This window comes from Adiantum capillus-veneris, chromosome 19, assembly GCF_014529385.1.
Source record: "Adiantum capillus-veneris isolate H3 chromosome 19, ASM1452938v2, whole genome shotgun sequence".
Taxonomy (NCBI): domain Eukaryota; kingdom Viridiplantae; phylum Streptophyta; class Polypodiopsida; order Polypodiales; family Pteridaceae; genus Adiantum; species Adiantum capillus-veneris.
The window spans coordinates 103399271-103422711 of NC_140949.1; the positions used below are offsets into that span (position 1 = coordinate 103399271).

Here is a 23441-nt window from a genome sequence, read left to right on the forward strand (position 1 = left end):
CTTTCTTTTGAGAAAACCCTTTTACCACAAGCCTAGACTTGTACCTTTTCTTCCCACCTTCTCCTTCCTTCACCTTGTACACCCATTTGTTTTGAAGTGCCCGCTTACCTTTAGGCAACTCAACCAACTCCCATGTTTGGTTGCGATGTAGTGAGTCCATCTCCACTTGCATGCTCTTCGTCCATTCTTCTTTGGATTCATGTTGCATAGCTTCTTCGTATGATTCCGGATCTCAAGAATCTGAGATCAAGAGATGGTTGAAGAAAGGAACAAACCTTTCTGGAGGTCTACTTGCTCTTGTAGATCTTTCGGGAATAGGTTGAGGCTCCTCATTTGGTTGACGTTGTTGCACATTGTCACCGTTTGCAGTCCTTGAGTCTTCACCGTCCTCAAGCTCCATGTACTCATCACCTGTTTCTTTTGTTTGTTTTCTTTCCAAGTAATCTTTGTACATATTTTGTTCGTTAAAAATTACATCCCTACTCCTTAAGATTTTAAAATCTTCAGGATTCCATAGGCGATACCCAAAGTCTCCTTCTCCATAGCCAATGAAGAAACACTTTTTGGACTTTGCATCTAGCTTTGATCTTAGGCTTCTATCTATGTGCATGAAATCCTCACACCCAAACACTTTGAGAAATGTATAATTCACCGGTTTACCTGTCCATGCCTCTTCTGGAACTCCCCCATCCAATGCCGTTGAGGGTGACCGATTGATTATGTACACAGACATACTTACAGCTTCCGCCCAAAGCTCAAGTGGTAGGCTTGCATGTAGCCGCATGCTTCGTGCTCGCTCCATGATTATCTTGTTCATCCTTTCTGAAATCCCATTTTGTTGAGGTGTCCTTGGGGTTGTCCTTTGCCTCCGAATTCCATTGCTAGCACAAAAGCTTTCAAAAGCTTGGCTGCAATATTCACCTCCATTGTCGGATCTGAGGCATTTAACCTTGGTACCTGTTTCATTCTCCACAAAGGCTTTCCACCTTTGAAATATGGAAAATACATCGGATTTATTCTTCATGACATAAACCCATGTTTTTCTAGTCGCATCGTCTATGAATGTTACATAGTACAATGAGCCACCAAGTGATGGTGTACTTGCAGGACCCCAAACATCAGAATGAACCAACTCAAGTTTTTTATTTTTTCTTTCATTTCCTGATTTTGAAATTTTACCCTCTTTTGTTTACCATAAACACAATCTTCACAGAACTCTAAGTCCACTTCTTTCAAACCTGGTAGAAGATTCTTTGTTTGAAGGATTTGCATTCCTTTGGCACTCATATGCCCAAGTCGGTAGTGCCACACCGCACTGTCAACTTCTGTAGTTGTTGCACAAGCTAAAGGTTGCGTGCTAATAGTACACAAGTGAAGTGTACCGACTTTTTCTCCCTTGGCAACAGTGGAAGATCCCTTTGAGATCTTCCACCGTTTGTTTCCAAATGCAATGTTGTGACCTTCATCGTCCAATTGTCCTGTAGAGATCAAATTTTTGCGAAGAGAAGGAACATGCCTAACATCTTTAAGCTTCCATTCATTTCCGTTAGCAGTTTTGACAGAAACTGTACCTTTGCCGACAATCTCACAAGCTTCATCATCTCCCAAGTATACATACCCAAAATTACCTTTGGTGTAGTCTTGAAAATGTTGCTTGTGTGGTGTCGCATGGAATGAAGCCCCGGAATCTACTATCCAGGAATTAGACACATTGCCTAATGAGAGAATTAGAGAATCTTGCTCTACTTTACCTGCCATATTGGCCTCCGATGTTGGCTTGTTGTCTTGAGACTCAGTCTCCTTCTTCTTCTTGGATCAAAAATCCTTCTTGACGTGGCCCTTCTTGCCGCAGTTCCAACATTCAAGAACTGACTTTTTGCGTGACTTGCTCCGCCTTGAGCGATCACGACCCTTTTGGTTTTTGAACCTCTCCTTAGGCCTTCCTCTTGTTTCCACTGATAGTGCAGCACTTGATGATTCTCCTGTGCTTCTCCTTCGCATTTACTCGCTTAGGAGAACACCCACAACATCATCAAACTTAAGAGTATTTGTGCCAGAGATAGAATTACTTATAGCCATCACAAGGTTGTCCCAACTATCCGGTAGAGATGATAGTATAAGGAGAGCTCGCACTTCGTCATCGAAATTGATTTTCACTGATCGAAGTTGACTTATGTTTGTGTTAAACTCATTTAGGTGTTCTGCAACTGAACCATTCTCTGCCATCTTTAGATTGAACAAGTGCTTCATAAGAAATACCTTATTGGATGTTGATGGTTTCTCGTAGAAGTCGTTAAGTGACTTCATCAAGTCCTCCGTGGTCTTCATCTCCAAAACATTGAAGGCCACCGTTGACGCCAAGCTTAACCGGATTGTTCCCAGTGCCTTTCGATCAAGGACAATCCATGCTTCATCTGCCATTGTTGCGGGCTTCTTCTCAAGACCGCCTAGTGGCAAATAGAGGTCCTTCTGGTAGAGATAGTTTTCAATCTGTATCTTCCAATGTTGGTAGTTTTTGCCGTTGAACTTCTCAATCTTGAGCTTCCCTTCCTCCGCCATAACTCCCACTCAATTCAAGGAATCCTTTCCTTGAGATAATTTAGCTACGAGCAAACCTTGCTCTGATACCAGTTGTTAGGAAATAAGACGTAACTAAATAGATTTTTGAGTAGATTACTTAATGGAGAGAGATAGATTTCACACACAAGAGATTATAGAGTAGAGAGAGAGAGAGAGAGTACACACGATATACGTGGTTCACCCAATGTGGGCTACGTCCACGGGAAAACAGCCACTCAATGGCTTTAGCACTTCAAAAGAAGAAGTGGTTTACAAAGGGATTAAACCCTTAATAGAGCTCCCACCTTGCTTCACTCTCACCACCTCACACTCACCTTGTTGCATCAACTTCACACTATATAATGTGTGTAGAAATGGCCTCCTTTTATAGGCCAAAAGGGCTGCCATCTCTTATGAGAGGCAGCCATGTGTAGCCGCCCTTGTGCGAATAAGTCCAAATCGGACCCTCCAATCCACCCATGTGTGGCCGCCCTTGAGAAGACAAGTCCGCTTTTGAATTCGGCCACCGGCCATCGGCCATTGACTTCCGACCACCGGCCATCGGCCATTGACTACCGGCCACCGGCCAACCGACCAGTTGTTTTCCGACTACTTTCCGGCCGCCGTCCAGCCATAATATTCCGGCGAAAAGGAATACTCCGACGGAAAAAAAAAGTCTCAGGGGCCTCTGCCCCCGAGGCCTCTAAAGTTGCCCCTGATTCTTGTCCGTGAAAATTTTGGTTTTCGATGAGTGATTTTCGTTCATGCACGATGGCTTCTCCTCATAATGGGGGCCTTACAAATGTGCGCTTTTACCACAGAAAATTACAAGGGTAAATCAGGCTCCATACTTAACATTTCCGCCGTAGTGTCTGAACCAGGCCTTATATCCCCCGCCTCCTTCTCCCCCCTCTTTCTCTTTGTCTGTCTCTCTTTCTTTCTCTTCTTTTTTATATTTGAAAGTTATATACAATACTCTTTAATTTTTATTGAGAGGAGGGAAACACCAAATTTTAAAGAGGGGGGGGGGGAGTTAATCGAGAATTTGAAAGTTTAGGCGCTAAATTTGGGCAGCGGAGATAACGACGGTAATGGACGCGGTAATAACAGTGATAATAATAGCGGTAATAACAGCGGATACAGTCGAGGTAATACTTTAACACAAAAAAAAAACCCCGCCCTCCTCTCTCTTGTTTCTCTCATTGAATTTAAACCTTTTCTCTACAAAACGCGATAAAACAGCGCGGTAAACACTTGGAGATTTTCATAGCGACATGCACATACAAATTATATGACGTTTGTACGACCGGGTTAACGACCTGAACGCCACATTTATGCAAACACAAATGCTTTTAACAAACGAAACTCTATTAGCCGCGTTACCGGCCCATCGTGTGCCGCCTGAATCTAAGGAAAAACAATAGCTTGCATATGAACATCATATAGCCGCGTTATCGATCGATGCCCATATGTTTTTTGGGAAAGAGGAAGGGAAGTTGACTTACCATAAGGATACTAGATTCGTCGCGTTACCGACGTAGTACCCAGACAATAAGCCAATACTTACCACAAGGACACCATCTTCCCCGCGTCACCGAGGTGATGCCCCCGTGATAAGCATTGTTCCATAGAACAGCTTACACAAACACTCCCATTGTGTGGTAAGGTACCTTATTATTGTCGTGCAATACGACAAAAGACACGCTACCACACAACGCATACACACACATACACAACACATACCCGGATCGTGTGGTCAAGTACTCTGCTCTGTTGCCATGCACTGCGACACAGAGCACGCTCCCACACGATCCCCTCTCTCCTCTCTCCTCTCAGTGTACCTGCATAGCTGCTCTCTCTCTCTCTCTCTCTCTTTCTCTCTCTCTCTCTCTCTCTCTCTCTCTCTCTCTCTCTCTCTCTCTCTCTCTCTCTCTCTCTCTAAAGATGAAAGCAAGAAGAAATAACACCCAGTGGGCCTGATCGGACCCATGTATATATAATTCTGCGAGCCCGCCAGGCTTTTCAGTATTCCCGGGGGCCCGTAGGGAAAACGAAAAACCTCGCCGGGCCCGTCGGGAATACTGAAAATCCCGGCAGGAATTTAGTGGGTTTGCAGGTCACCCTTAACCGGGTTCTGTGTGATTATGTTTAGTGTAATCGTGTAAATGTGTCATGTGATCACACAAAATTTGTCGTAATTATGTAAATATTAAACCCTTGGCGATGGAGGTTGGGGAGGATAGTCTGAGAGAGGAGGTCCACACTGTTGGGGTGTACGCCAGGTGGCCGTGGGAAACCACCCCTATTTATACTTTCACCTAAATGAATATAGGGAGAGAAAGGGAGAGAGTTGACCACTCTCTCACTTTCCTCTCCACTAACCCACTGTGATGTGCACCTTCTCCTTCTTCTCCAATTCCCCCTTCTCTTGCATGCTTCCCTCTCTTACACACTCCATTGCAGAACCCATTAATTGGTATCAGAGCTCAGGGCATCAGACCCCGAGCCCCGGTTAACCGCACATGCAATGACCCCATTCGAGATAAGGGGGCAAGCAGTCGGAACCTTTGTGAAATAAGAAAGCCGAGGCCAGAGCCTTGCGAGGAGAGCAATCAAAGGGGCAGAATCGGGCAGTTCAGATAAGGCCAGCAGGTCGAGCAAAGGGGGAATTTGCAATCAAATCGGACCTGGAGTTGCAAGGCTTGGAGAAACAAGCCAACATTGAGCAGTGACACTTCGAACAAAGAGCAAATCACACACAATGTCTCAGACAAGCAAGGCTTGAGAGAGCTGCAGTCGATCAAAATCGAACAGGAGTAATCGGGAATTGAAGACCAGTAAGATGGCAGAGTGGGTGAAACGGGGCCGTGAGCAGCAGACTGAGCTCGATCAACATGCATAACACACACACCCATCGTGTGCTAGTAGGGGCAGCAAACTCGAGCAGGGAGGGCTCCATTGAGCAACAGCCGAATACATAGCGGGACAATGCTTTGCAGTGCATCTGGCAGCGCTGGAGTGTGTTGACGAGCAACAAAATTGGGGCCGCTAGAGAGCATCGAGAGCAGGAGTCCTGCTATGCACTCACACACACACACACACACACACACACACACACACACACACACACACACACACACACACACACACACACACACACACACACACACACATGTTGGGTTAAAGGCCCGTGTGCCCGGCTGCCCGTTGTTCAGCCGCCCATGTACAGCCATTCATTTACTCATTCATAATAACTATACTCATAACTACACATTGTAGTGTGAGTACCGCCCCGCCACACACTGTGTCTATCTCCTTCTTCGTGCTGGCTCTCTGTGTGTGTGCTCTCCGATCCCAACAAGTGGTATCAGTGCTTGGTAGTGAGAGCATTGAGAGCTTCATCATCATTGTTGAGTGTGTTGAAACTTGCTGCTGTTTCATTGCCGTTTTTCGGTTTCGCGCACGCGCGCATTTCCAAAGAGCAGAAGGTTTTTCTGAGCTTGGCATTGGAAGGTTCAGCACTCTGCGAGTATTTTCATCAAGCGTCCTGGGGTTTAACCCCCCTTTCGGAGCCATTCGTGCCATTAGAAATCCCATCCGAGCTACAGATTAGGAGCTAGGTTTTTCATCTCTCTTTGGTAGTTTTCTGCTGCCAGAGCTTCCATAGCCATTACAGGTGCCATTGTTGTAGTGTCTTCCACTTACGTGAGCCCACAACTCATTTGAGAGTGTGTAGCCTCTTCTTGGAGTGGCCTCATACACACAGATAGAGTGGGAGTTTGGCGACATTGTCTTCTTCGACTACAGGTACGGGTACAGGTTACAGGTTACAGGGAGCTTTGGATACAGGTTTCTTCTGTGGTTACAAAACATGTATTTTGACTGTGGGACAGCCATGCATATGGTTGTGGTTTGAGTGGGAGCTTCTACTCTTCTGGGCAGTCTGTTTATGCGTGTTCTTGAGCTACAGGTTGACATCATCTATGTATGTTGATGGATGTGGATATGGCAGTTTGACAGACACTCTTTATGCATGATATTGTGGAGATTTGGTTCACTTATACATAGAGCGGGTTTGCTCTTGCTTGCAGTGTTGCGGTTTGAGTACGGACAGGTACTTGGTTGACAGTAGAGATTGGACTTCGTTGAGCTTGTGCATTGGTTATATGCTCACTTGGATCCATTTATGCTCACGGATTTGTGTAAGCTTGGTCAGCTTATGTCTCTATTGTGGTTATTCAGACATGGAGTATGTTTATGCCTCTATGACAGCTCATTGTTGATGCATTTTGTGGCACGGTTTGCCTAGGCCGGTTGAGTTACAGGTGTCACGGGTTTATGCATTTGTTTGTGGATTTCTACGTACGTTTTTTGACCATATTATGGGCTGATTTATACTCTATGCGTTTGCTCTTTGATTGAGCAGCAGGTGTTGTCAGATTTGCAACACTACTTTGTTGTGGCAGTTTGTTGGTTGGTTACAGGTTTCTCATTGTTGCATTCTTGTTGTAATGGGCACTAAAGAGGACACAATTTTCAATATTGAGAAATTGGATGGTGCTAATTTCTCATATTGGAAAGATCAGATTTGGGATGTCTTGGTGCAGAAGAAACAGATTCGACCTCTAAAGTTGTAGGGAGTTAAGCCAGAGAACATGGAGAGGGATGATTGGGAGGAGTTGGATGAGATGTGCAGGTCTACCATTAGGCTTTCCCTTTCAAAGTCTGTTTATTACAATGTGAAAGATGCACAGGGTGGAGCTTATGAGCTATGGCAGCGGATTTGCGATATGTATGATAAGCATTCGGCTGCTTCTATGGTGTATTGGATTAAAAAGCTTATTGATTTGCGAATGGAGGAAGGTGCTTCCATGAATGCGCATTTGAATGAGTTCAATACAATTTTCAGCCAACTTGCTACGCAGGAAATTACGTTTGAGGAAAATGTAAAAGCTATGTTTTTACTTGTCACGTTGCCTGAGTCATGGGACACATTTAGGACAGCCATAAGTAACTCGGTTCCTGCGAATGAGTTGACAAGTACTAATGTGGAGTCTAGTCTTCTCACGGAAGAGATTAATCGAAAGAATAATGCAAGTAGTAAGTCTTCTGGTGCAATGGTTGTCAGAGGCAGGACTATGGACAAGTATAAGTCCAACAGGGGTAAATCTAGAAGCAGGTCCCGTGCAGGCACAAGTAAAAAGGATGTGGAATGTTTCCATTGTGGTAGAAAAGGCCATTTCAAAAAGTATTGCTACAAGTGGAAAAGGGAAAATGGAGATGGTAAGAAGAAAGACCATGATGCTAAGGACAAGCTTAAATCCAATCTCAAGATTGAGGAGTTAAATGCAACACAGGGAGAGTGTAGCTCTCAAGATGACCATGTATGTGCTCCGACTAGTGCTACTAGTGAAGAGCTTGGTGATGTGTTGCTTGCATCCTATTGTGATGACGCTTTTCTTCTCACTCATGAGCGTAGTATGCCTATGGATTGGGTCATTGACAGTGGTGCTTCTTTTCACGTTACGCCTCATAGGTCGTGGTTTCATGACTATGATGCTTCGAGCACAGGTACTGTCAGGATTGACGATGGGCGTTCTATGCAGATTCATGGCATTGGGGATATTCATTTGGCTATGCCAAACTCTACTACGTTTGTCTTGCAGCGTGTGTGTCATGTGCCGGCTCTTGCAAAAAGCTTGATTAGTGTGGGTCAGTTGGATTCACTTGGTTTCAATGTATCTTTTGGTGATGGAGGTTGGAAGATCACTAAGGGCAGCCTTGTTTTGGTTAAAGGTGCTAAGAGGAATACGTTGTATTCCCTTTGTGTAGCTAGTGTGGCTGATCATATTGTGGGGATCACTGAGCAACCTCCTGCTTCTTTATGGCATCAACGTTTGGGGCATATGTCACTGAAAGGTTTGAAGTTGTTGGCACGTGCGGATTACATTCCCGTTTCAGATTTTGGTGGTTTTGAGTTTTGTGAGCATTGCCTTTATGGTTGACATGCTCGGTCTTCTCATAAGAAGAGTGTTCCACACAGATCTTTGGAAAAGCTAGCTTTGGTGCATAGTGATGTATGTGGGCCGATGCCCAATGCTTCTCTTGGAGGTGCTATGTACTTTGTTACGTTCATTGATGATGCTAGCAGGAAGGTATGGGCATACCCCATTCGTAAGAAGGATATGGTGTTTGATATATTTAAGCAATGGTTGGCTCTTGTTGAGAACCAATCAGGTTGTAAGTTGAAGTGCTTACGTACGGACAATGGGGGTGAATTTATGTCTCATGCTTTCACAACATTATGTGTTGAGAAGGGTATACGGCGCGAGCTTAGTGCTCCCTATACACATCCTCAAAATGGTGTGGCAGAGCGCATGAATAGGACTATACAGGAAAAAGTCCGTAGTATGCTTTCTATGGCTGATTTGTCAAATGGATTTTGGGCTGAAGCTGTTGCCACTTCTGTGCATTTGATAAATCGTTCACCTAGTGTTCCTTTGGGCTTCAAAGTGCCTGAAGAGGTATGGACAGGTTTGACACCTTCGTATGGTCACCTTCGTGTTTTTGGCTGTGAAGCTTATGTACATGTACCTAAGGCAAAACGCAGCAAATTGGATCCAAAGAGCAAGAGATGTATCTTCTTAGGTTATGGTAGCTCTGGTGAGATGGGTTATCGATTGTGGGATCCTATTGACAGGAAGATTGTGCGCAATCATGATGTTGTTTTTCATGAGGACTCTATGTATAGAGCATCACCGCGAACGGTTGAGGTTCGGCGTGTGATATTTGAGGAGGATGGACATCGGTATGATGGTCCCATGGCTGCTCGTGGGCAACCCATCGACCCTCAAGTGGGAGATCAGCCCTTGTTGGGAGATCATGTAGATGTGGGACAGCCAGATCAGCCCTTGTTGGGAGATCATGTAGATGTGGGACAGCCAGATGCACCTCCTGCACAGTCTTTGAGGCGTTCAGAGCGGCGTGCAAGACAGCCTCAGCGTTTTGTGCCTTCTATGGATTATGTATTGTTGACTGATTGCGGGGAGCCATCATGTTATGATGAGGCCATGTCTAGTGTTGACAAGCTCAAGTGGGAGCAGGCTATGCAGTCAGAGATGGATTCGTTGATCCAAAATGAAACGTGGGAGCTTACTCCTTTGCCAAAGGGTAAGAAGGCACTACCATGCAAGTGGGTTTACAAGATAAAATTGTGTTCAATGGATGCAAAGCCTAGGTACAAAGCAAGGCTTGTGGCTAAAGGATTCAAGCAACAGAAGGGCATTGATTTTGACGAGATCTTCTCCCCAGTGGTGAAGATGTCTACTTTGTGTATGTTGTTTGCTTTGGTAGCTACAGAAGACATGGAATTGAAGCAAATGGATGTAAAGACAGCTTTCTTACATCCGGACTTGCACGAGGATTTGTACATGGAGCAACCAAGTGGGTTTGTTATTCATGGTTCAAAGAAGATGGTATGCCGGCTTCTTAAGACCTTGTATGGGCGGAAGCAATCATCTCGTGAATGGTATCGTAAGTTTGATGCATTCATGAGTTCATTGGGCTATGTACGCAGTTATGAGGACCCATGCCTCTATAATCGCAAGGCTGCAGATGGTAGTCTTATTGTTTTGGTTTTGTATGTGGATGACATGCTGATCGTAGGGAAGTGTATTTCTGATGTGGATGCCTTGAAACATAGGCTACATGAGACCTTTTCCATGAAGGATCTTGGGGATGCCAGTCATATTTTGGGTATGCGGATCACTCGTGATCGTTCTCGCAAGATGCTCTTTCTTAGTCAGAAAGAGTACATTGACAGGGTGCTTGAGCGTTTTCATATGGAAGGGGGGAAGGCCATTAGTACCCCGTTGCCTCCATATGTAAAACTCAGCCATGATGACTGCCCTCAGACAGATTTGGAGACTACAGAGATGTCTCAGATTCCCTATGCGTCAGCTGTTGGTTCCTTGATGTATGCCATGGTGGCTACGCGTTCAGATCTTGCTCATGCAGTTGGTGTGGTTAGCAGGTACATGTCTAACCCGGGCAAGCGTCATTGGGATGCAGTGAGAGGTATTCTCAGATACTTGAGAGGGACTTCAGAGTTGTCCCTATGTTATGGTGAGAAGGATATGTCTGTTTGCGGATATACAGATTCAGACTATGCAGGGTCAGTGGACTCGAGGAAGTCTACTAGCGGCTATGTGTTCACAGTTGCAGGTGGACCGGTTTCGTGGGCATCACGTTTACAGCCATGCGTTGCTTTGAGCACTACAGAGGCTGAATATATGGCTGCCACTGAGGCTGCCAAGGAGGCCGTATGGCTCTCATGACTAGTGGGAGATCTTGGTATGGCTGGTGATGCTCCGATTCTACATTGTGATAGCCAGAGTGCCATAGCGTTGGCACGGAATCCTGTCTTCCATGCGAAGACAAAGCACATTGAGGTGAGGTATCACTTCATACGAGAGGTGCTAGAGGACAAGCGCATAGAGCTTGTCAAGGTACACACTGACGATAACCCTGCTGATCTACTCACGAAGTCGTTAGCCTCACAGCGGTTTGCACACTGCAGATCGCTGATGGGTATGGCTTGACTTCTTTTGCTGTACTTTGGCCACTTTAAAGGCACACTGCCTTTAAGTGGGAGATTGTTGGGTTAAAGGCCCGTGTGCTCGGCTGCCCGTTGTTCAGCCGCCCATGTACAGCCATTCATTTACTCATTCATAATAACTATACTCATAACTACAGATTGTAGTGTGAGTACCGCCCCGCCACACACTGTGTCTATCTCCTTCTTCGTGCTGGCTCTCTGTGTGTGTGCTCTCCGATCCCAACAACACACTCACCCACAGTCATCGACTGCAGGCAGGTTTCGACAGACAGACAACGATTTTTTTTTTAATTACACACTCCCACAATAGTGTGTGTGCAAGGGCTCACTCCCACTGAGCCTGCGACCGAATTCCCCGACTTCTCTCCTCGAGCTCGTGAAAACGAAGCTTCTCAGAAATTTGCAGCTTGTGAGATAGAGAGAGAGAGACACACATTCTCTCATTGCGCGAAAAGCTTGTGAGATAGAGAGATAGACACACATTCTCTCATTGCGCGAAAAGCTTGTAAGATAGAGAGAGTGAGAGAGAGAGCTTGACACCATGCTTGCGAGCGAGCACAAGCAACCAAGTCCGACAAATTCGAGAGCAATCTTCACAGATCGAGCAAAATCTACGATCGATACCGATCCGACTCGGTATTGACCGCTTGAGCATGGGCGTTTTACGGCTACTCGGCTAGCCACTTCCGCCCGGCGGCGGAAGGTGACATCGACATCGACACCGCTCATGCGCACCGGCTCGACACTGCTCATTGCGGCGGATCTCCGACATCCGACCCAGACACCGGGTGTTTTTCCCTGACGAGCGCGTTCCCGCGATCGACGATCGAGCTTGCGACACTATCATAGAGGAGTGACACTCGGCATCGGCACCGAGTGCACCGATCGCCCTTTACGACACAGTTTACGGATACGACACCTTTGGCGGCTATTCGACTAGCATATTTCTGCACGGCGGCAGAAATCGGCACATAACGACACCAACACGCAGGTTACAGGTTACAGGGGGGGTTTTTCAGCCCATTCACTCACAGATTCTCCAGGTTACCAGACACAGCGCTTTCACAGGCGATTTGGCAGTCATTTCGATAGCAGATTCTCTGTGGACACATGCATTGACAGATGCATTTTGTTGTGAGCACACCTAGTGCTACTGAGCTCTTTTGAGAGCAGATATCCCTGTAGGGATCACTTTCACTGCATGCAGCAGTTCTTGGCGCCTGTTTGAGCGCGGTTTTACTCATGTACGTTGAGTTGCAGACACTGCCCCTTGTACTACGTGTGGAGCCATCTTTTGGCTATTTTGGCAATTTTTCGCGGCCGTTTCTGAGACTCAGACCGGAAGAGCCCTTTCTGAGACTGAGGCTAGTCCATTTGTGTCTTCATTAGCCTTTTGGAGGGTCGATAGCGTGAGGTTTTCTTTGAGCTGGGGTGTACTCGAATGTTGAGACACTTTCGGTGATACAGGTAGCTGGAGTTCCCCTTTACGGTACCCTCGCCATAGGATATGTATCTGGACGGTTATTTATGCTTTGACGCCGAGTTGACACTCACATAGCAGTGGTTTTGTATAGCAGATACTCAGTTAGTGCAGTTGGCACATTTATATGCATTTTGAGTTGAGTTTAGACTCCTCATACAAAGGAGACTCTGCCGGATTTACTTCCCGCGAGTCGTGACTTTCATTGTTGGCACTTTTGAGTCTATTTCGATTGAGATTTTACTCCCGATACAAAGGTTACTCTGCCCAAATTCCTACAGCTTCTCGCCATAGTGCGGCACCTCTCAAACCCTCTTATCAGCGATGGCTTCTTCTTCAGAAAAGGAGGAGTATTTCATTCGGAAGTTCGATGGCAGCAACTTCACCATGTGGAAAGAGCGCATGAAAGATGTTTTGATAAACAAAGGCCTCTCAGAACCGTTGAAAGAGCGCACAGAGGATGATGATTATACACAAGCTCAATGGGAGCTTTTGGATGCAAAAGCCATGGCTACGATACGTCTACATCTAGCCGAATCAGTCTTCTTCACTATCATAGGGAAGAAAACCACCAAGGAATTGGGATAGCTTATGTTCAGCATGGGAGAGCAAAAGTGCATCCAACAAAGTTTTCTCATGAAAAAACTTATGAAGCTCAACATGAAAGAAGGTAGCACAGTTTCCAGTCATTTTAATGAGTTCAACTCCTTGTTCAGTCAGCTAACATCTCAGGGCTTTAAGGAGTTTGACGATGAACTCAAGTCTATCTTCTTGTTATGCTCTCTACCCAGTTCATGGTATATCTTTTGCACAGCCATTAGCAATTCAACTTTGAATGGCAAGTTAGAGTTCAATGTTGTCACAGATGCGTTGCTCACTGAAGAGATTCATCGTAAATCTCTCGATAACGCTAGTAATGGAGATGCATATATGGCTGGCAGTTCAACAAAGGCAAGAGGCCGTGACAGGAACAAATACAAAATCAAAAGTAGAGAGCGAAGTCCTCGTAGTCCTAGCAGACATAGGAACCAAAGTAGAGACCGCAATGCCAGAAATGTCGAGTGTTACTATTGCCATAAGAAAGGTCATTACAAAATGGATTGTCGCAGTTTCCTAAGAGATCAGAAAAACATGCAAAAGGATAATTATGGCAAAGGCAAAAGTACAGTAAAGATTGAGGAGCTCAATATTGTTGAGTCTCCCATGCCTACCACTGCAGTAGAGGATGCTCCTCCTCCAGTGATGCTCATTATGCACACAGAGATTCATGCCAAGATGAAAACAAATGCCTCAGATGTTCTCATTTTCACTTCAGATCTCACTCCAGATGCTTTGGTTTCATAGGATGAGGATTATGCACATAATTGGATCCTTGATTCTGGTGCAAGTTTTCATGTCACACCGCATAGAGAGTGGTTTTCCTCTTATGCATCCATGCATGGAATAGTGAAGCTTGCTGATTCCCCCGTGATTCCTATGAGCTTGACATTATTGGCATTGGTGATGTGAAACTTCAGATGCATAATGGCACTTTGTGGTGGAGAATGTCAGACATGTGCCCAAGATTATGAAAAGCTTGCTTTCTATAGGGCAATTGGATGATCTTGGCTACAATACAGTTTTTGGTAATCGCTCTTGGATGATCCGCAAGAACAACCTTATCATGATGAAAGGAAATAAAAATGGATCCCTGTACTCCTTGTTTGTTTCGAGTGTCGACGAACACTCTATCTATGTTGCCGAGCTGCCGTCTCCTGAGTTGTGGCATAGCCGGCTAGGGCATATTAGCCAAAAGGGAATGAAAACACCTCATCGTTTTGGCTACTTACCTGTGTTAGATTACACGGACTTTCCATTGTGTGAGCATTGTCTATATGGCAAACAGACTAGATTGACACCTTCGCCATTGAATAAGAAACTAGGCGAACCTCTAGACTTGGTGCACAGTGATTTGTGTGGTCCAATGCCACATAAAACTCTAGGAGGGGCGAACTACTTTCTCACGTTCATAGATGATTCTACCAAAAAGGTGTGCGTGTATCTCCTTAAGCGTAAGGAAGAAGTTTTTTCGACATTCCAAAAATTCCTCGCCATGGTTGAGAACCAATCAGGAACAAAGCTCAAAGCTTTTCGCACGGACAATGGTGGAGAATACGTCTCCACAGAGTTCAAGGATTTTTGCAATAGAAAAGGCATTCGGCGGCAGTTTACTGCTCCATACACACCTGCCCAAAATGGGATAGCTGAAAGAATGAATCGTACGATTCCAGAGCGAGTTGTCTCTATGATGTCTATGGCGAAGCTTACTCCAGAGTTTTGCGGGGAAGATGTTCTGACAGCAATGCACATCATCAAAAGGTCACCTAGTTCTCCTTTGAATTTTAAAATTCCAGAGGAATTATGGACTGGCAAAAGGCCAAGCTATGAGCATTTACGTGTATTTGGATGTGAGGCATATGCACAGGTGCCCAAAGAACTTCGTCGGAAGTTAGATCCCAGATCACACAAATGCATCTTTATTGGCTATGGTGCAAACGGAGAGATGTGATATCGTCTCTGGCACCCAGAATCAAACAAAGTCATTCGTAGCTCACATGTGATTTTCCATGAATCAAAAATGCACAAGAAGCCCATCAAAGATGTTGAGTACAGACGTGTTCGTTTTGAGGATGTAGCCTCCGAACCAACTCAGTTCAGTAGTGTTGCACCTACTCCTCAAGTGCAAGATACTACTATTGCTCCAGAGAGAGCAAAGTCCAGCAGTCAGGCACTGAGACGCTCTGAGAGAGTATCACGTGCGCCCGAGTGGTTTGAGCCGGGTATACACCACATTTTGGTCACTGATACTGGAGAGCCAACCTGCTACAGAGAAGCTACACAAATGGATGATAGCGTTAAGTGGGAGTAGGCTATTCAATCAGAATACAATTCGATTGTGGCTAATGAGACATGGGATTTGGTTGAATTACCAAAAGGCAAAATGCTTTACCTTGCAAGTGGGTATACAAGAAGAAGTATACAACGGAAGATCCCGAGCCTGGATACAAGGCTCATTTAGTTGCCAAGGGTTTCAAGCAACAAAAAGGTGTGGATTTCGATGAGATTTTCTCTCCAGTAGTCAAGATGACTACACTTCGCACCGTGCTTGGCTTGGTTGCTATCTAGGACATGGAACTTGTCCAAATGGATGTGAACATAGCATTTCTTCATGGGGATCTAGATGAAGATGTCTACATGAACCAACCAGAGGGATTCGTATGTGAAACCCAAAAATCAACGAGGACAGAATTGGTTTGTAGACTTAAAAAGGCACTCTATGGCCTCAAGCAAGGTTCAAGGCAATGGTATCAAAAATTCGACAAATTCATGCAGTCTCAGGGTTACATAAGAAGTCAAAAGGATCACTGCTTATACACAAAAAGATTGAACGATGGTTCTTTAATCATCTTGATCTTGTATGTAGATGATATGCTTATCGCACGCAAATCAATTGATCAGATCAATCAATTGAAAAAGATGCTAAGCACTCAGTTTTCCATGAAAGATTTGGGAGATGCCAATCACTTTCTTGGTATGCACATCAAGAGAGACAGGCGACGTGGAATTCTTGAATTATCTCAAGAAAAGTACATTCACAAAGTCTTGCAACGTTTCAGTATGCAGGGGGGGGAAGCAATTGAGTACCCCAATGCAATCATACTCCAAACTTAGCAAGGAAGACTCTCCCAAGACAGTGGCTGAGAAAGAGGAAATGGCGAAAGTACCATATTCTTCAGCAGTTGGCAGTTTGATGTACGCTATGGTAGCCACAAGACCAGGCATTGCACATGCAGTGGGAGTGGTTAGTAGGTACATGGAAAACCCTGGCAAGAAGCATTGGGAAGCAGTGAAGAAAATCCCCAGATATTTGAAAGGTACAGCTAGCAAGTGTTTATGCTTCGGAAACAGTGATGCATCTATTGTAGGTTACACGGATGCGGATTATGCGGGTTGCGTGGATCGTAGAAGATCCACATCTTGCTATGTGTTCATGTTTGCTGGAGCAGCTATCTCTTGGAGATCGTGTCTCCAAGATTGCACGTCTTCATCTACCACTGAGGCAGAATATGTTGTTGCGTCTGACGCCAGCAAGGAAGCCATATGGTTGGCTCGTCTAGTGGGAGATTTGGGCATTCACGAGGTTCCAGTACTACATTGTGATAGTCAGAGTGCCATTGCTTTGGCAAAGAATCCAGTGTTTCACTCAAAATCGAAACACATAGAGGTCAGATACCATGTCATACAAGATGCATTGACTGGCAAGAGTATCGAGCTTGTCAAGGTTCACACTGACGACAACCCCGCAGATGCTCTCACAAAGAGCCTAGCCTCGAAGCGATTTACACATTGTATAGAACTTATGGGTGTAGGATGAAGCCTCGGCAATGCTTCATCAATTTTGTATAGACTAACTACACTAATGCCACTATTGGCCACCATGACCTTCAAGTGGGAGGTTGTTGGGGTGTAGGCCACGTGGCCGTGGGAAACCGCCCCTATTTATACTTTCACCTAAATGAATATAGGGAGAGAAAGGGAGAGAGTTGACCACTCTCTCACTTTCCTCTCCACTAACCCACTGTAATGTGCACCTTCTCCTTCTTCTCCAATTCCCCCTTCTCTTGCATGCTTCCCTCTCTTGCACACTCCATTGCAGAACCCATCACACAATGAAGGCAAGAAGGATGGCCTGAGAGAGCAAGAACATCACGATCGCAAGAGGGCATATGGGGGAGGTTCGAGAGCAGGAGCACATTTGAATCTGAAGAGCAATACCAAGGAGAGCAAGCTATGGGCATTGGCAATGGGGATTCACGAAGGATTGGGGTTGTCAGCTCCCCTTGGAGGACTGACCAATACTAATAAATCGAGGAAGAGACGGAGTTGTAAGACATAAGCAAGATGTTGATGGAGGGCATGTCCGAGGAGGGAGAGCGGCGGTAGAGGGAAGAGGTAGGCCGATGCTTTCGCGGAGGTTTGGTGCACATGGCAGCGGTCCTCGGGCCACGAGTTGTAGCAGAGCAGGTCCACATGGAGCAGCATTGCCAAGAGAGACTCATGGCCAATGGATCATTATCTGGTCCTACATTTATGAGCTAGGCGTGATTGTCATCCCCTTCCACATGCATCAGCTGCTCCTGACTAAAAAGTGTGTTGAGAGTCCATCAGAGACCCGCCATGCCCCTGTAGCTAGCCACTGAGAGACTCACTAACCATCGCAACATCACAGACGTAACGTAAACGGTCACCCTTGATGCGAGCCGTTCACATGGAGGGAGCGTGCTTCATTGGCAGTGAGACGAGGATAGTGTGATAGAGCAAGTTGAGTTTTGAATGAACAACTAGCTGACCCGATAGTGCTGCAGCATGTGTGCAAGCGATTGATAGATGGTGAAGCTGGGGTCTCAATCGGCCAACCATCGAAGACTAGTGCATGTGTGCATGCTATTTGTGATTGTGCATTTTCTTGTCTTATAGCTTGAAGGTTAATTGACTACAAATGGAAGGGCAACCACTTTTCCATTATATAATAGGATAGATACCTTAGGTTCGTTGTTGGACTACATAAGTAGTCTTGAGTCTTTAATAAATTTAGTAAAGGGTTGGATTTTGGGTGCATCTATGATAAAGCTTGTTAGTTCCACATGGCAAGCTAATGATAATAAACTTTCTTTACTATTTCTTTTAGTTGAGATTTGTTTACATCTCTCTCTCTCTCTAAGAAAGGGCATGGAGCATTGTCAAATATAATTTTTAATGCTTTTATAAGAATATATTGTAATCTAAGTAGTTTATTGTTACACTTTTTTTCAAATTTTATTGCGATACCACATGTTTTAAAATACTATTGTCACTTTCTTTATTGTCAATCGGCTTATGTAGGCCATAGTGATTCGCTTGACATAAACAACACGAGGCCAAGAAAATGATTTGTCTTTTTAGAGGTGTGTGACGAAGTAGTGTAAACTAGCTTGCACGACCCGCCTCTCAGCGAGTCTCGCTCGCTCTTACTATGACACAAATTATTAAATTAATTAATGATATTTGTTTATATGTTGTCACATCCCGGTTACTCCATGTTGGGAGAGAGAGAGAGAGAGAGAGAGAGAGAGAGAGAGAGAGGGGGGGGGAGGGAGAATATTATCGTGCATTTGTGTCATGTTTTGACTTATGTTTGCAAACATTTCATACGGATTGTCTTATCTGCCTCTATATCATTGCCAAAAAGACTGTGCTATTTCAACAAAATCAATATATTGAGTTGGAACTTGACATACTTCTCTTAGATCTTTTTTTAAAACAGTATCACCAATAACTTATGAATACTTAATTACCCATTGTTCAAATGCAAGTTTTTGTCTCACGTTGTCTTTGGCCCCTTTAGACTACTCCTGTTACATTTAACCTTTTTGCATCTTTCTCTTCTTCTTCTCCCTTTCGCGCGCGCGCACACACACACACACACACAAAGAGAGAGAGAGAGAGAGAGAGAGAGAGAGAGAGAGAGAGAGAGAGAGATTACATATTAGCACATCATTAAAGAGACATTTCAAACCAAACAAAATGAGTCTTAACATTATTGCCAGAAAGGCTCAGGAATATATCTACATAACACTCTTAGTCGTGCTATTTCAATAGGATCAAGATATTGAGCTGGAGCTCTACAAATTTCCCTTAAATCTATTTTTTGAATCCAGCTGAAGTAAATCTTGTAATGACGAATCAACCCAAGCTCTTGCTTTAAGAGCATGAGTCTAAGATTGGGAAAGAAATAGCGATCAAGCAACCTGATGTAAATCGTGTCCAACTCTTCATCTATATATGACCCCCAAACAGGTAGTTTTTCTCGATCACTTCCCATGCCCATTGCCATCCCATTCAGCAGGTAACAAACTTTCTTCAAGGGAATCAACAATAAGATTTTTTACACTTGGAAAAATATTCACAATTTCATGGGCCATTTAATTGGCTGTAAGAAAAGAGGGCAACATTAGTACTGAAAGCTTAAAATTTATAGAGAGAGAGAGAGAGAGATAGATTATCAACATGGCCACTTGTTGAAAGTGCACTTAAACACTTAAAAAAAGTATAAGCTCAATACAAAAATATACAGCCATGCCAAAATACAGCTGCATTGCCAAAAAGTGTCAAGAGATCCATAAGGTCAAAGTCTTTACAACAACCTCAATGTTTTTGTTTACAACAACGACTCATATTCTACTCTATCATTGGACGGTTGAGGATCACTCCAATATATCCCATTGGTAAACTTCACAATTAATTTCAAAACTTGAAACTCTTCATCTGAAATATAAGATTTATGATTGTGATATATCTTTCGCAACAACTGAATATCACAACCACAAAGATTGACATAATAAATATCAATCATCTGTAGTTCTTGTAGGACTCTCATTAATTTTATTTTGCTCAATATTTGTGACACTTTGCATAGTGAAATGCTTAAGCGTCCATAATTTCCATACTACCCATCTGCATATGAATACACCCAATGATGCCACCAACACCATGTACCATTTCCTTGACAAATGTACTCTTCCTTAACTTTCAAATGTACCATTTCCTTGAAAAATGTACTCTTCCTTAACTTTCAAATAGATCATCATCTTTATATGTATTGGGAGAATAGCCAATACATCATGGCCCATGTTGACCTACATTAGCAATTAGCAAAGTTCTCTCTCTCTCTCTCTCTCTCTAACCTATGTAGTAGATAAAAACCCACTTCAATAAGCCAACAATAAGGAAAAAATATGGTTCTTAGAATTCTTAGACAATGGATCAAAGTGTTCAATCAGCTAAAGAAGTTGAGCCTATGACACACTCTACTTGGAACTCTCAAGATCCAAGGTCCAACACGTCGAACATTGCGACCGAGGTGTCAAGGTACGTCACCCAAAGAATAGATTCTAAACATCCATTCATTCACTCCATAGGGACCGTATGAAAATTTGCAATTGAGAGGCCGTTGCATACCTAACTCTCGTATAGTGATTCGCATATCATTTATATCAAACTCTATATGATAATAACCTACAACACTTCTAAAATATCGTGCTTCATGCCATCACAGAATGTATGCAATAATATTGAAGCCTGTAATCAAGATAACAACCAACCATTCAAGCATAAAAAGTAACAACACATTTAGTGTCACATGGATTCAAGTTCAAGCTATACGCACCGAAGGATCTCAAAATCTTTGATAATACAAACAATATCCTCAGAATGTGCAAGACCCCTCCACAATGGAGGATCTAGAAAAAAATGTCGCACGTGTAAATGTACAAAATAAAGACCACAAAGTTCTCATTCAATAATTATCAAAGATAAGATTTTACATACCTCTAATATAAGAAGGTACATCATTCAGGGTGTACGAAACCATGATGTATCGTACCATTCTTTATCTGCTCTAGCTGCAGAGACTTAGAAGTTTAAGAGCAAGAGAGACAAAATAGAATAAAGAATACTTTGATGATCATACTTTAGAGATGTAAAATTTAAGTTAAGGATTTAAGAGAGAGAGAGAGAGAGAGAGAGAGAGAGAGAGAGGAATGAAAGCAATTCAAAGACTTTGAAATTTCATAACGTCACAAAGATGCTTTGAATATTTTGAATATCGCAGAGCTAATACAAAAGAGTTATTCAAATCATAGCCTGAGAGAGAGAGAGAGAGAGAGAGAGAGAGAGAGAGAGAGAGAGGAATGAAAGCAATTCAAAAGACTTTGAAATTTCACAACTTCACAAAGATGCGTTGAATATTTTGAATATACCAGAGCTAATACAAAATAGTTATTCAAAGTGTAGCCTTCAAAAAACCACGTTAGGAATTCTATAAGTCCAAGGACCTATATTGTATACATTTTGCAAGATACGGGGGGGTGTTTCAACTTGAGTAAATATCCTCAATCGATATGGTGTAGTGCGGTCTCCAGCAACCCCCATCTGTTGTGCATTGACTCGCCTCTCGTCACTCACAAACCAGATATTAACTTGGAACTGACGATGCTCGTTGTCCAAAGAAAAGGCTACATTGTAGTATCCAACAACTTCCATAGCCATATCTCTACCTAAGTATAGCATTTCATAAACACCTACAATGATAATTCCTCGATGGCAGTGATCTCTGCAATGGAATCCATGAATTATGTAGAGCATTAAAAGCTTAAAACTACCAATATACCATAAAAAAACTCTTACAATATAATAAGAGTTGTATCTAATAAAATCACCAAAAACATAGCAGGAACTCTTCCCCTCCATTGCGGTGGATCTTCAACAAAGTAATTCAATGTATAAACCAATCTTTTCAAGAAAATAATAGGTCAAGTTTATACACTAAATTAAAAAAGAAGATAAATACCTCGAATGAATTTAGTGATATGACCCACTACATAGCATGCACTGCATCGAGGATGCATTGTGGCCAATTCTTTGATCTAAGAGATATCAATAAAATTTAACATCAACTGTGTCGGACATTAACTAAGACCCACAATGTCAATTTGAACTTATTTTTATGAGCTCGCTAGTTGCAATACTTCCTTAAATACAATATTTGGAGTGTAGTAACACTCTGCTAATTGAGTGTTTTCAGTATTGACAACAATCCTCATTCAGCTGCACTTCGCACACGTGACATTGCAACATACAATTGTCTATGAGAGAAGATCGATGATGCAAGATATAGTCCGAGAATTCCCATTGTTTGCCCTAGTGCTTTGTTGATAGTCATCCCAAAAGCAAGCCTAATTGGGAACTGACGACGCTTCATTTGAAATGGAAGCCCCTGACGGTTTCCAATAATAAAGTCAATCCTTGGAATAAAAACTCTCTCTCCAAGATTCGATCCTGTAACTATCTCTGCCTCAATTACCTTATGATGAAATTGCTTGCATATCAATCTGGTTCCGTTACACAAACCACGTCTTGGATCCAAATTCCGCAGCAACATGATAGGAGCATTCTCTTTCAAGACTAAAGCATGATGTGGAAAACCACCATCAAGAGTAAGGCTATTCATATATTCAATTGTCTACAAACGTGTGTTTTTCTCTGACATACAAATTGAATCCGCACTAAGATACTCTTTGCAAACTCCATGCATTCTTGCAATGCATAGTCATTGATTAAATCCACCTCTTTATTCCGCGGTGCAAGTATTGCTCCATCTCTGAAAAAACTTGCATGATCTTGCACATGACACAAATCTCCATATATAAAGCCTAGAAGATCCGCCAAACTATTTCCTGGAAGCATCATGTGTGAAGGTATTTTGACTCTATCTAAGTCTCCTCCATCAGCCATATCCCCATTGCCAATATCAAGCACCCAGCGCGAAAAACTTTGTTGAAGAGCATTTTGACCACATTCAAGTATGCGCATATTTCTGGTAAGCCTCAATATCTTTGTACATTTCCATATGTGAGAATGATACAATGAAGCATTTACAATGTCTGCACGACTACCTTTTGGTACAACAGTTAGTATTTGTCAAAAACCGCCTCCAAACAAAACGACTTTTCCACCAAACAAAGTATTTTGCTGCATAATATCTCTTAAATTTTTGTCCACTACTTCAAATGCATAGCGATGTGTCATGGGAGCTTCATCCCATATAAGAAAAGCTGCATTCCTTAGAAGTTCTGCAAGTTGACTATTTACCTTTATATTGCACGTTGCTTCAGAGTGAAGATCCAAAGGTATCTTAAACCTAGAATG

The 23441-nt window shown here is 43.4% G+C and overlaps 1 protein-coding gene across 1 annotated transcript; it reads right to left on the minus strand.

The window, feature by feature from the left end:
- Positions 1-22332: 22332 nt before the first annotated feature.
- Positions 22333-23105, minus strand: LOC147434575 (uncharacterized). Its single transcript, XM_086489648.1, has 2 exons — positions 22819-23105; positions 22333-22735 (listed from the first exon to the last, which is right to left on the minus strand). Exons 1-2 carry the CDS (start codon positions 23103-23105, stop codon positions 22333-22335), a joined length of 690 nt encoding a protein of 229 aa, XP_086345774.1.
- Positions 23106-23441: the final 336 nt, after the last annotated feature.

Excerpts from the sequence above, each read along its gene's own strand:
- LOC147434575 (XM_086489648.1), bottom strand. The coding sequence starts at position 23,105 with ATGCGCATACTTGAATGTGGTCAAAATGCTCTTCAACAAAGTTTTTCG. Across the intron at positions 22,736-22,818 it reads GCATTGCAAGAATGCATGGA|CCTTACTCTTGATGGTGGTT; the intron begins GTTTGCAAAGAG and ends ATATATGAATAG.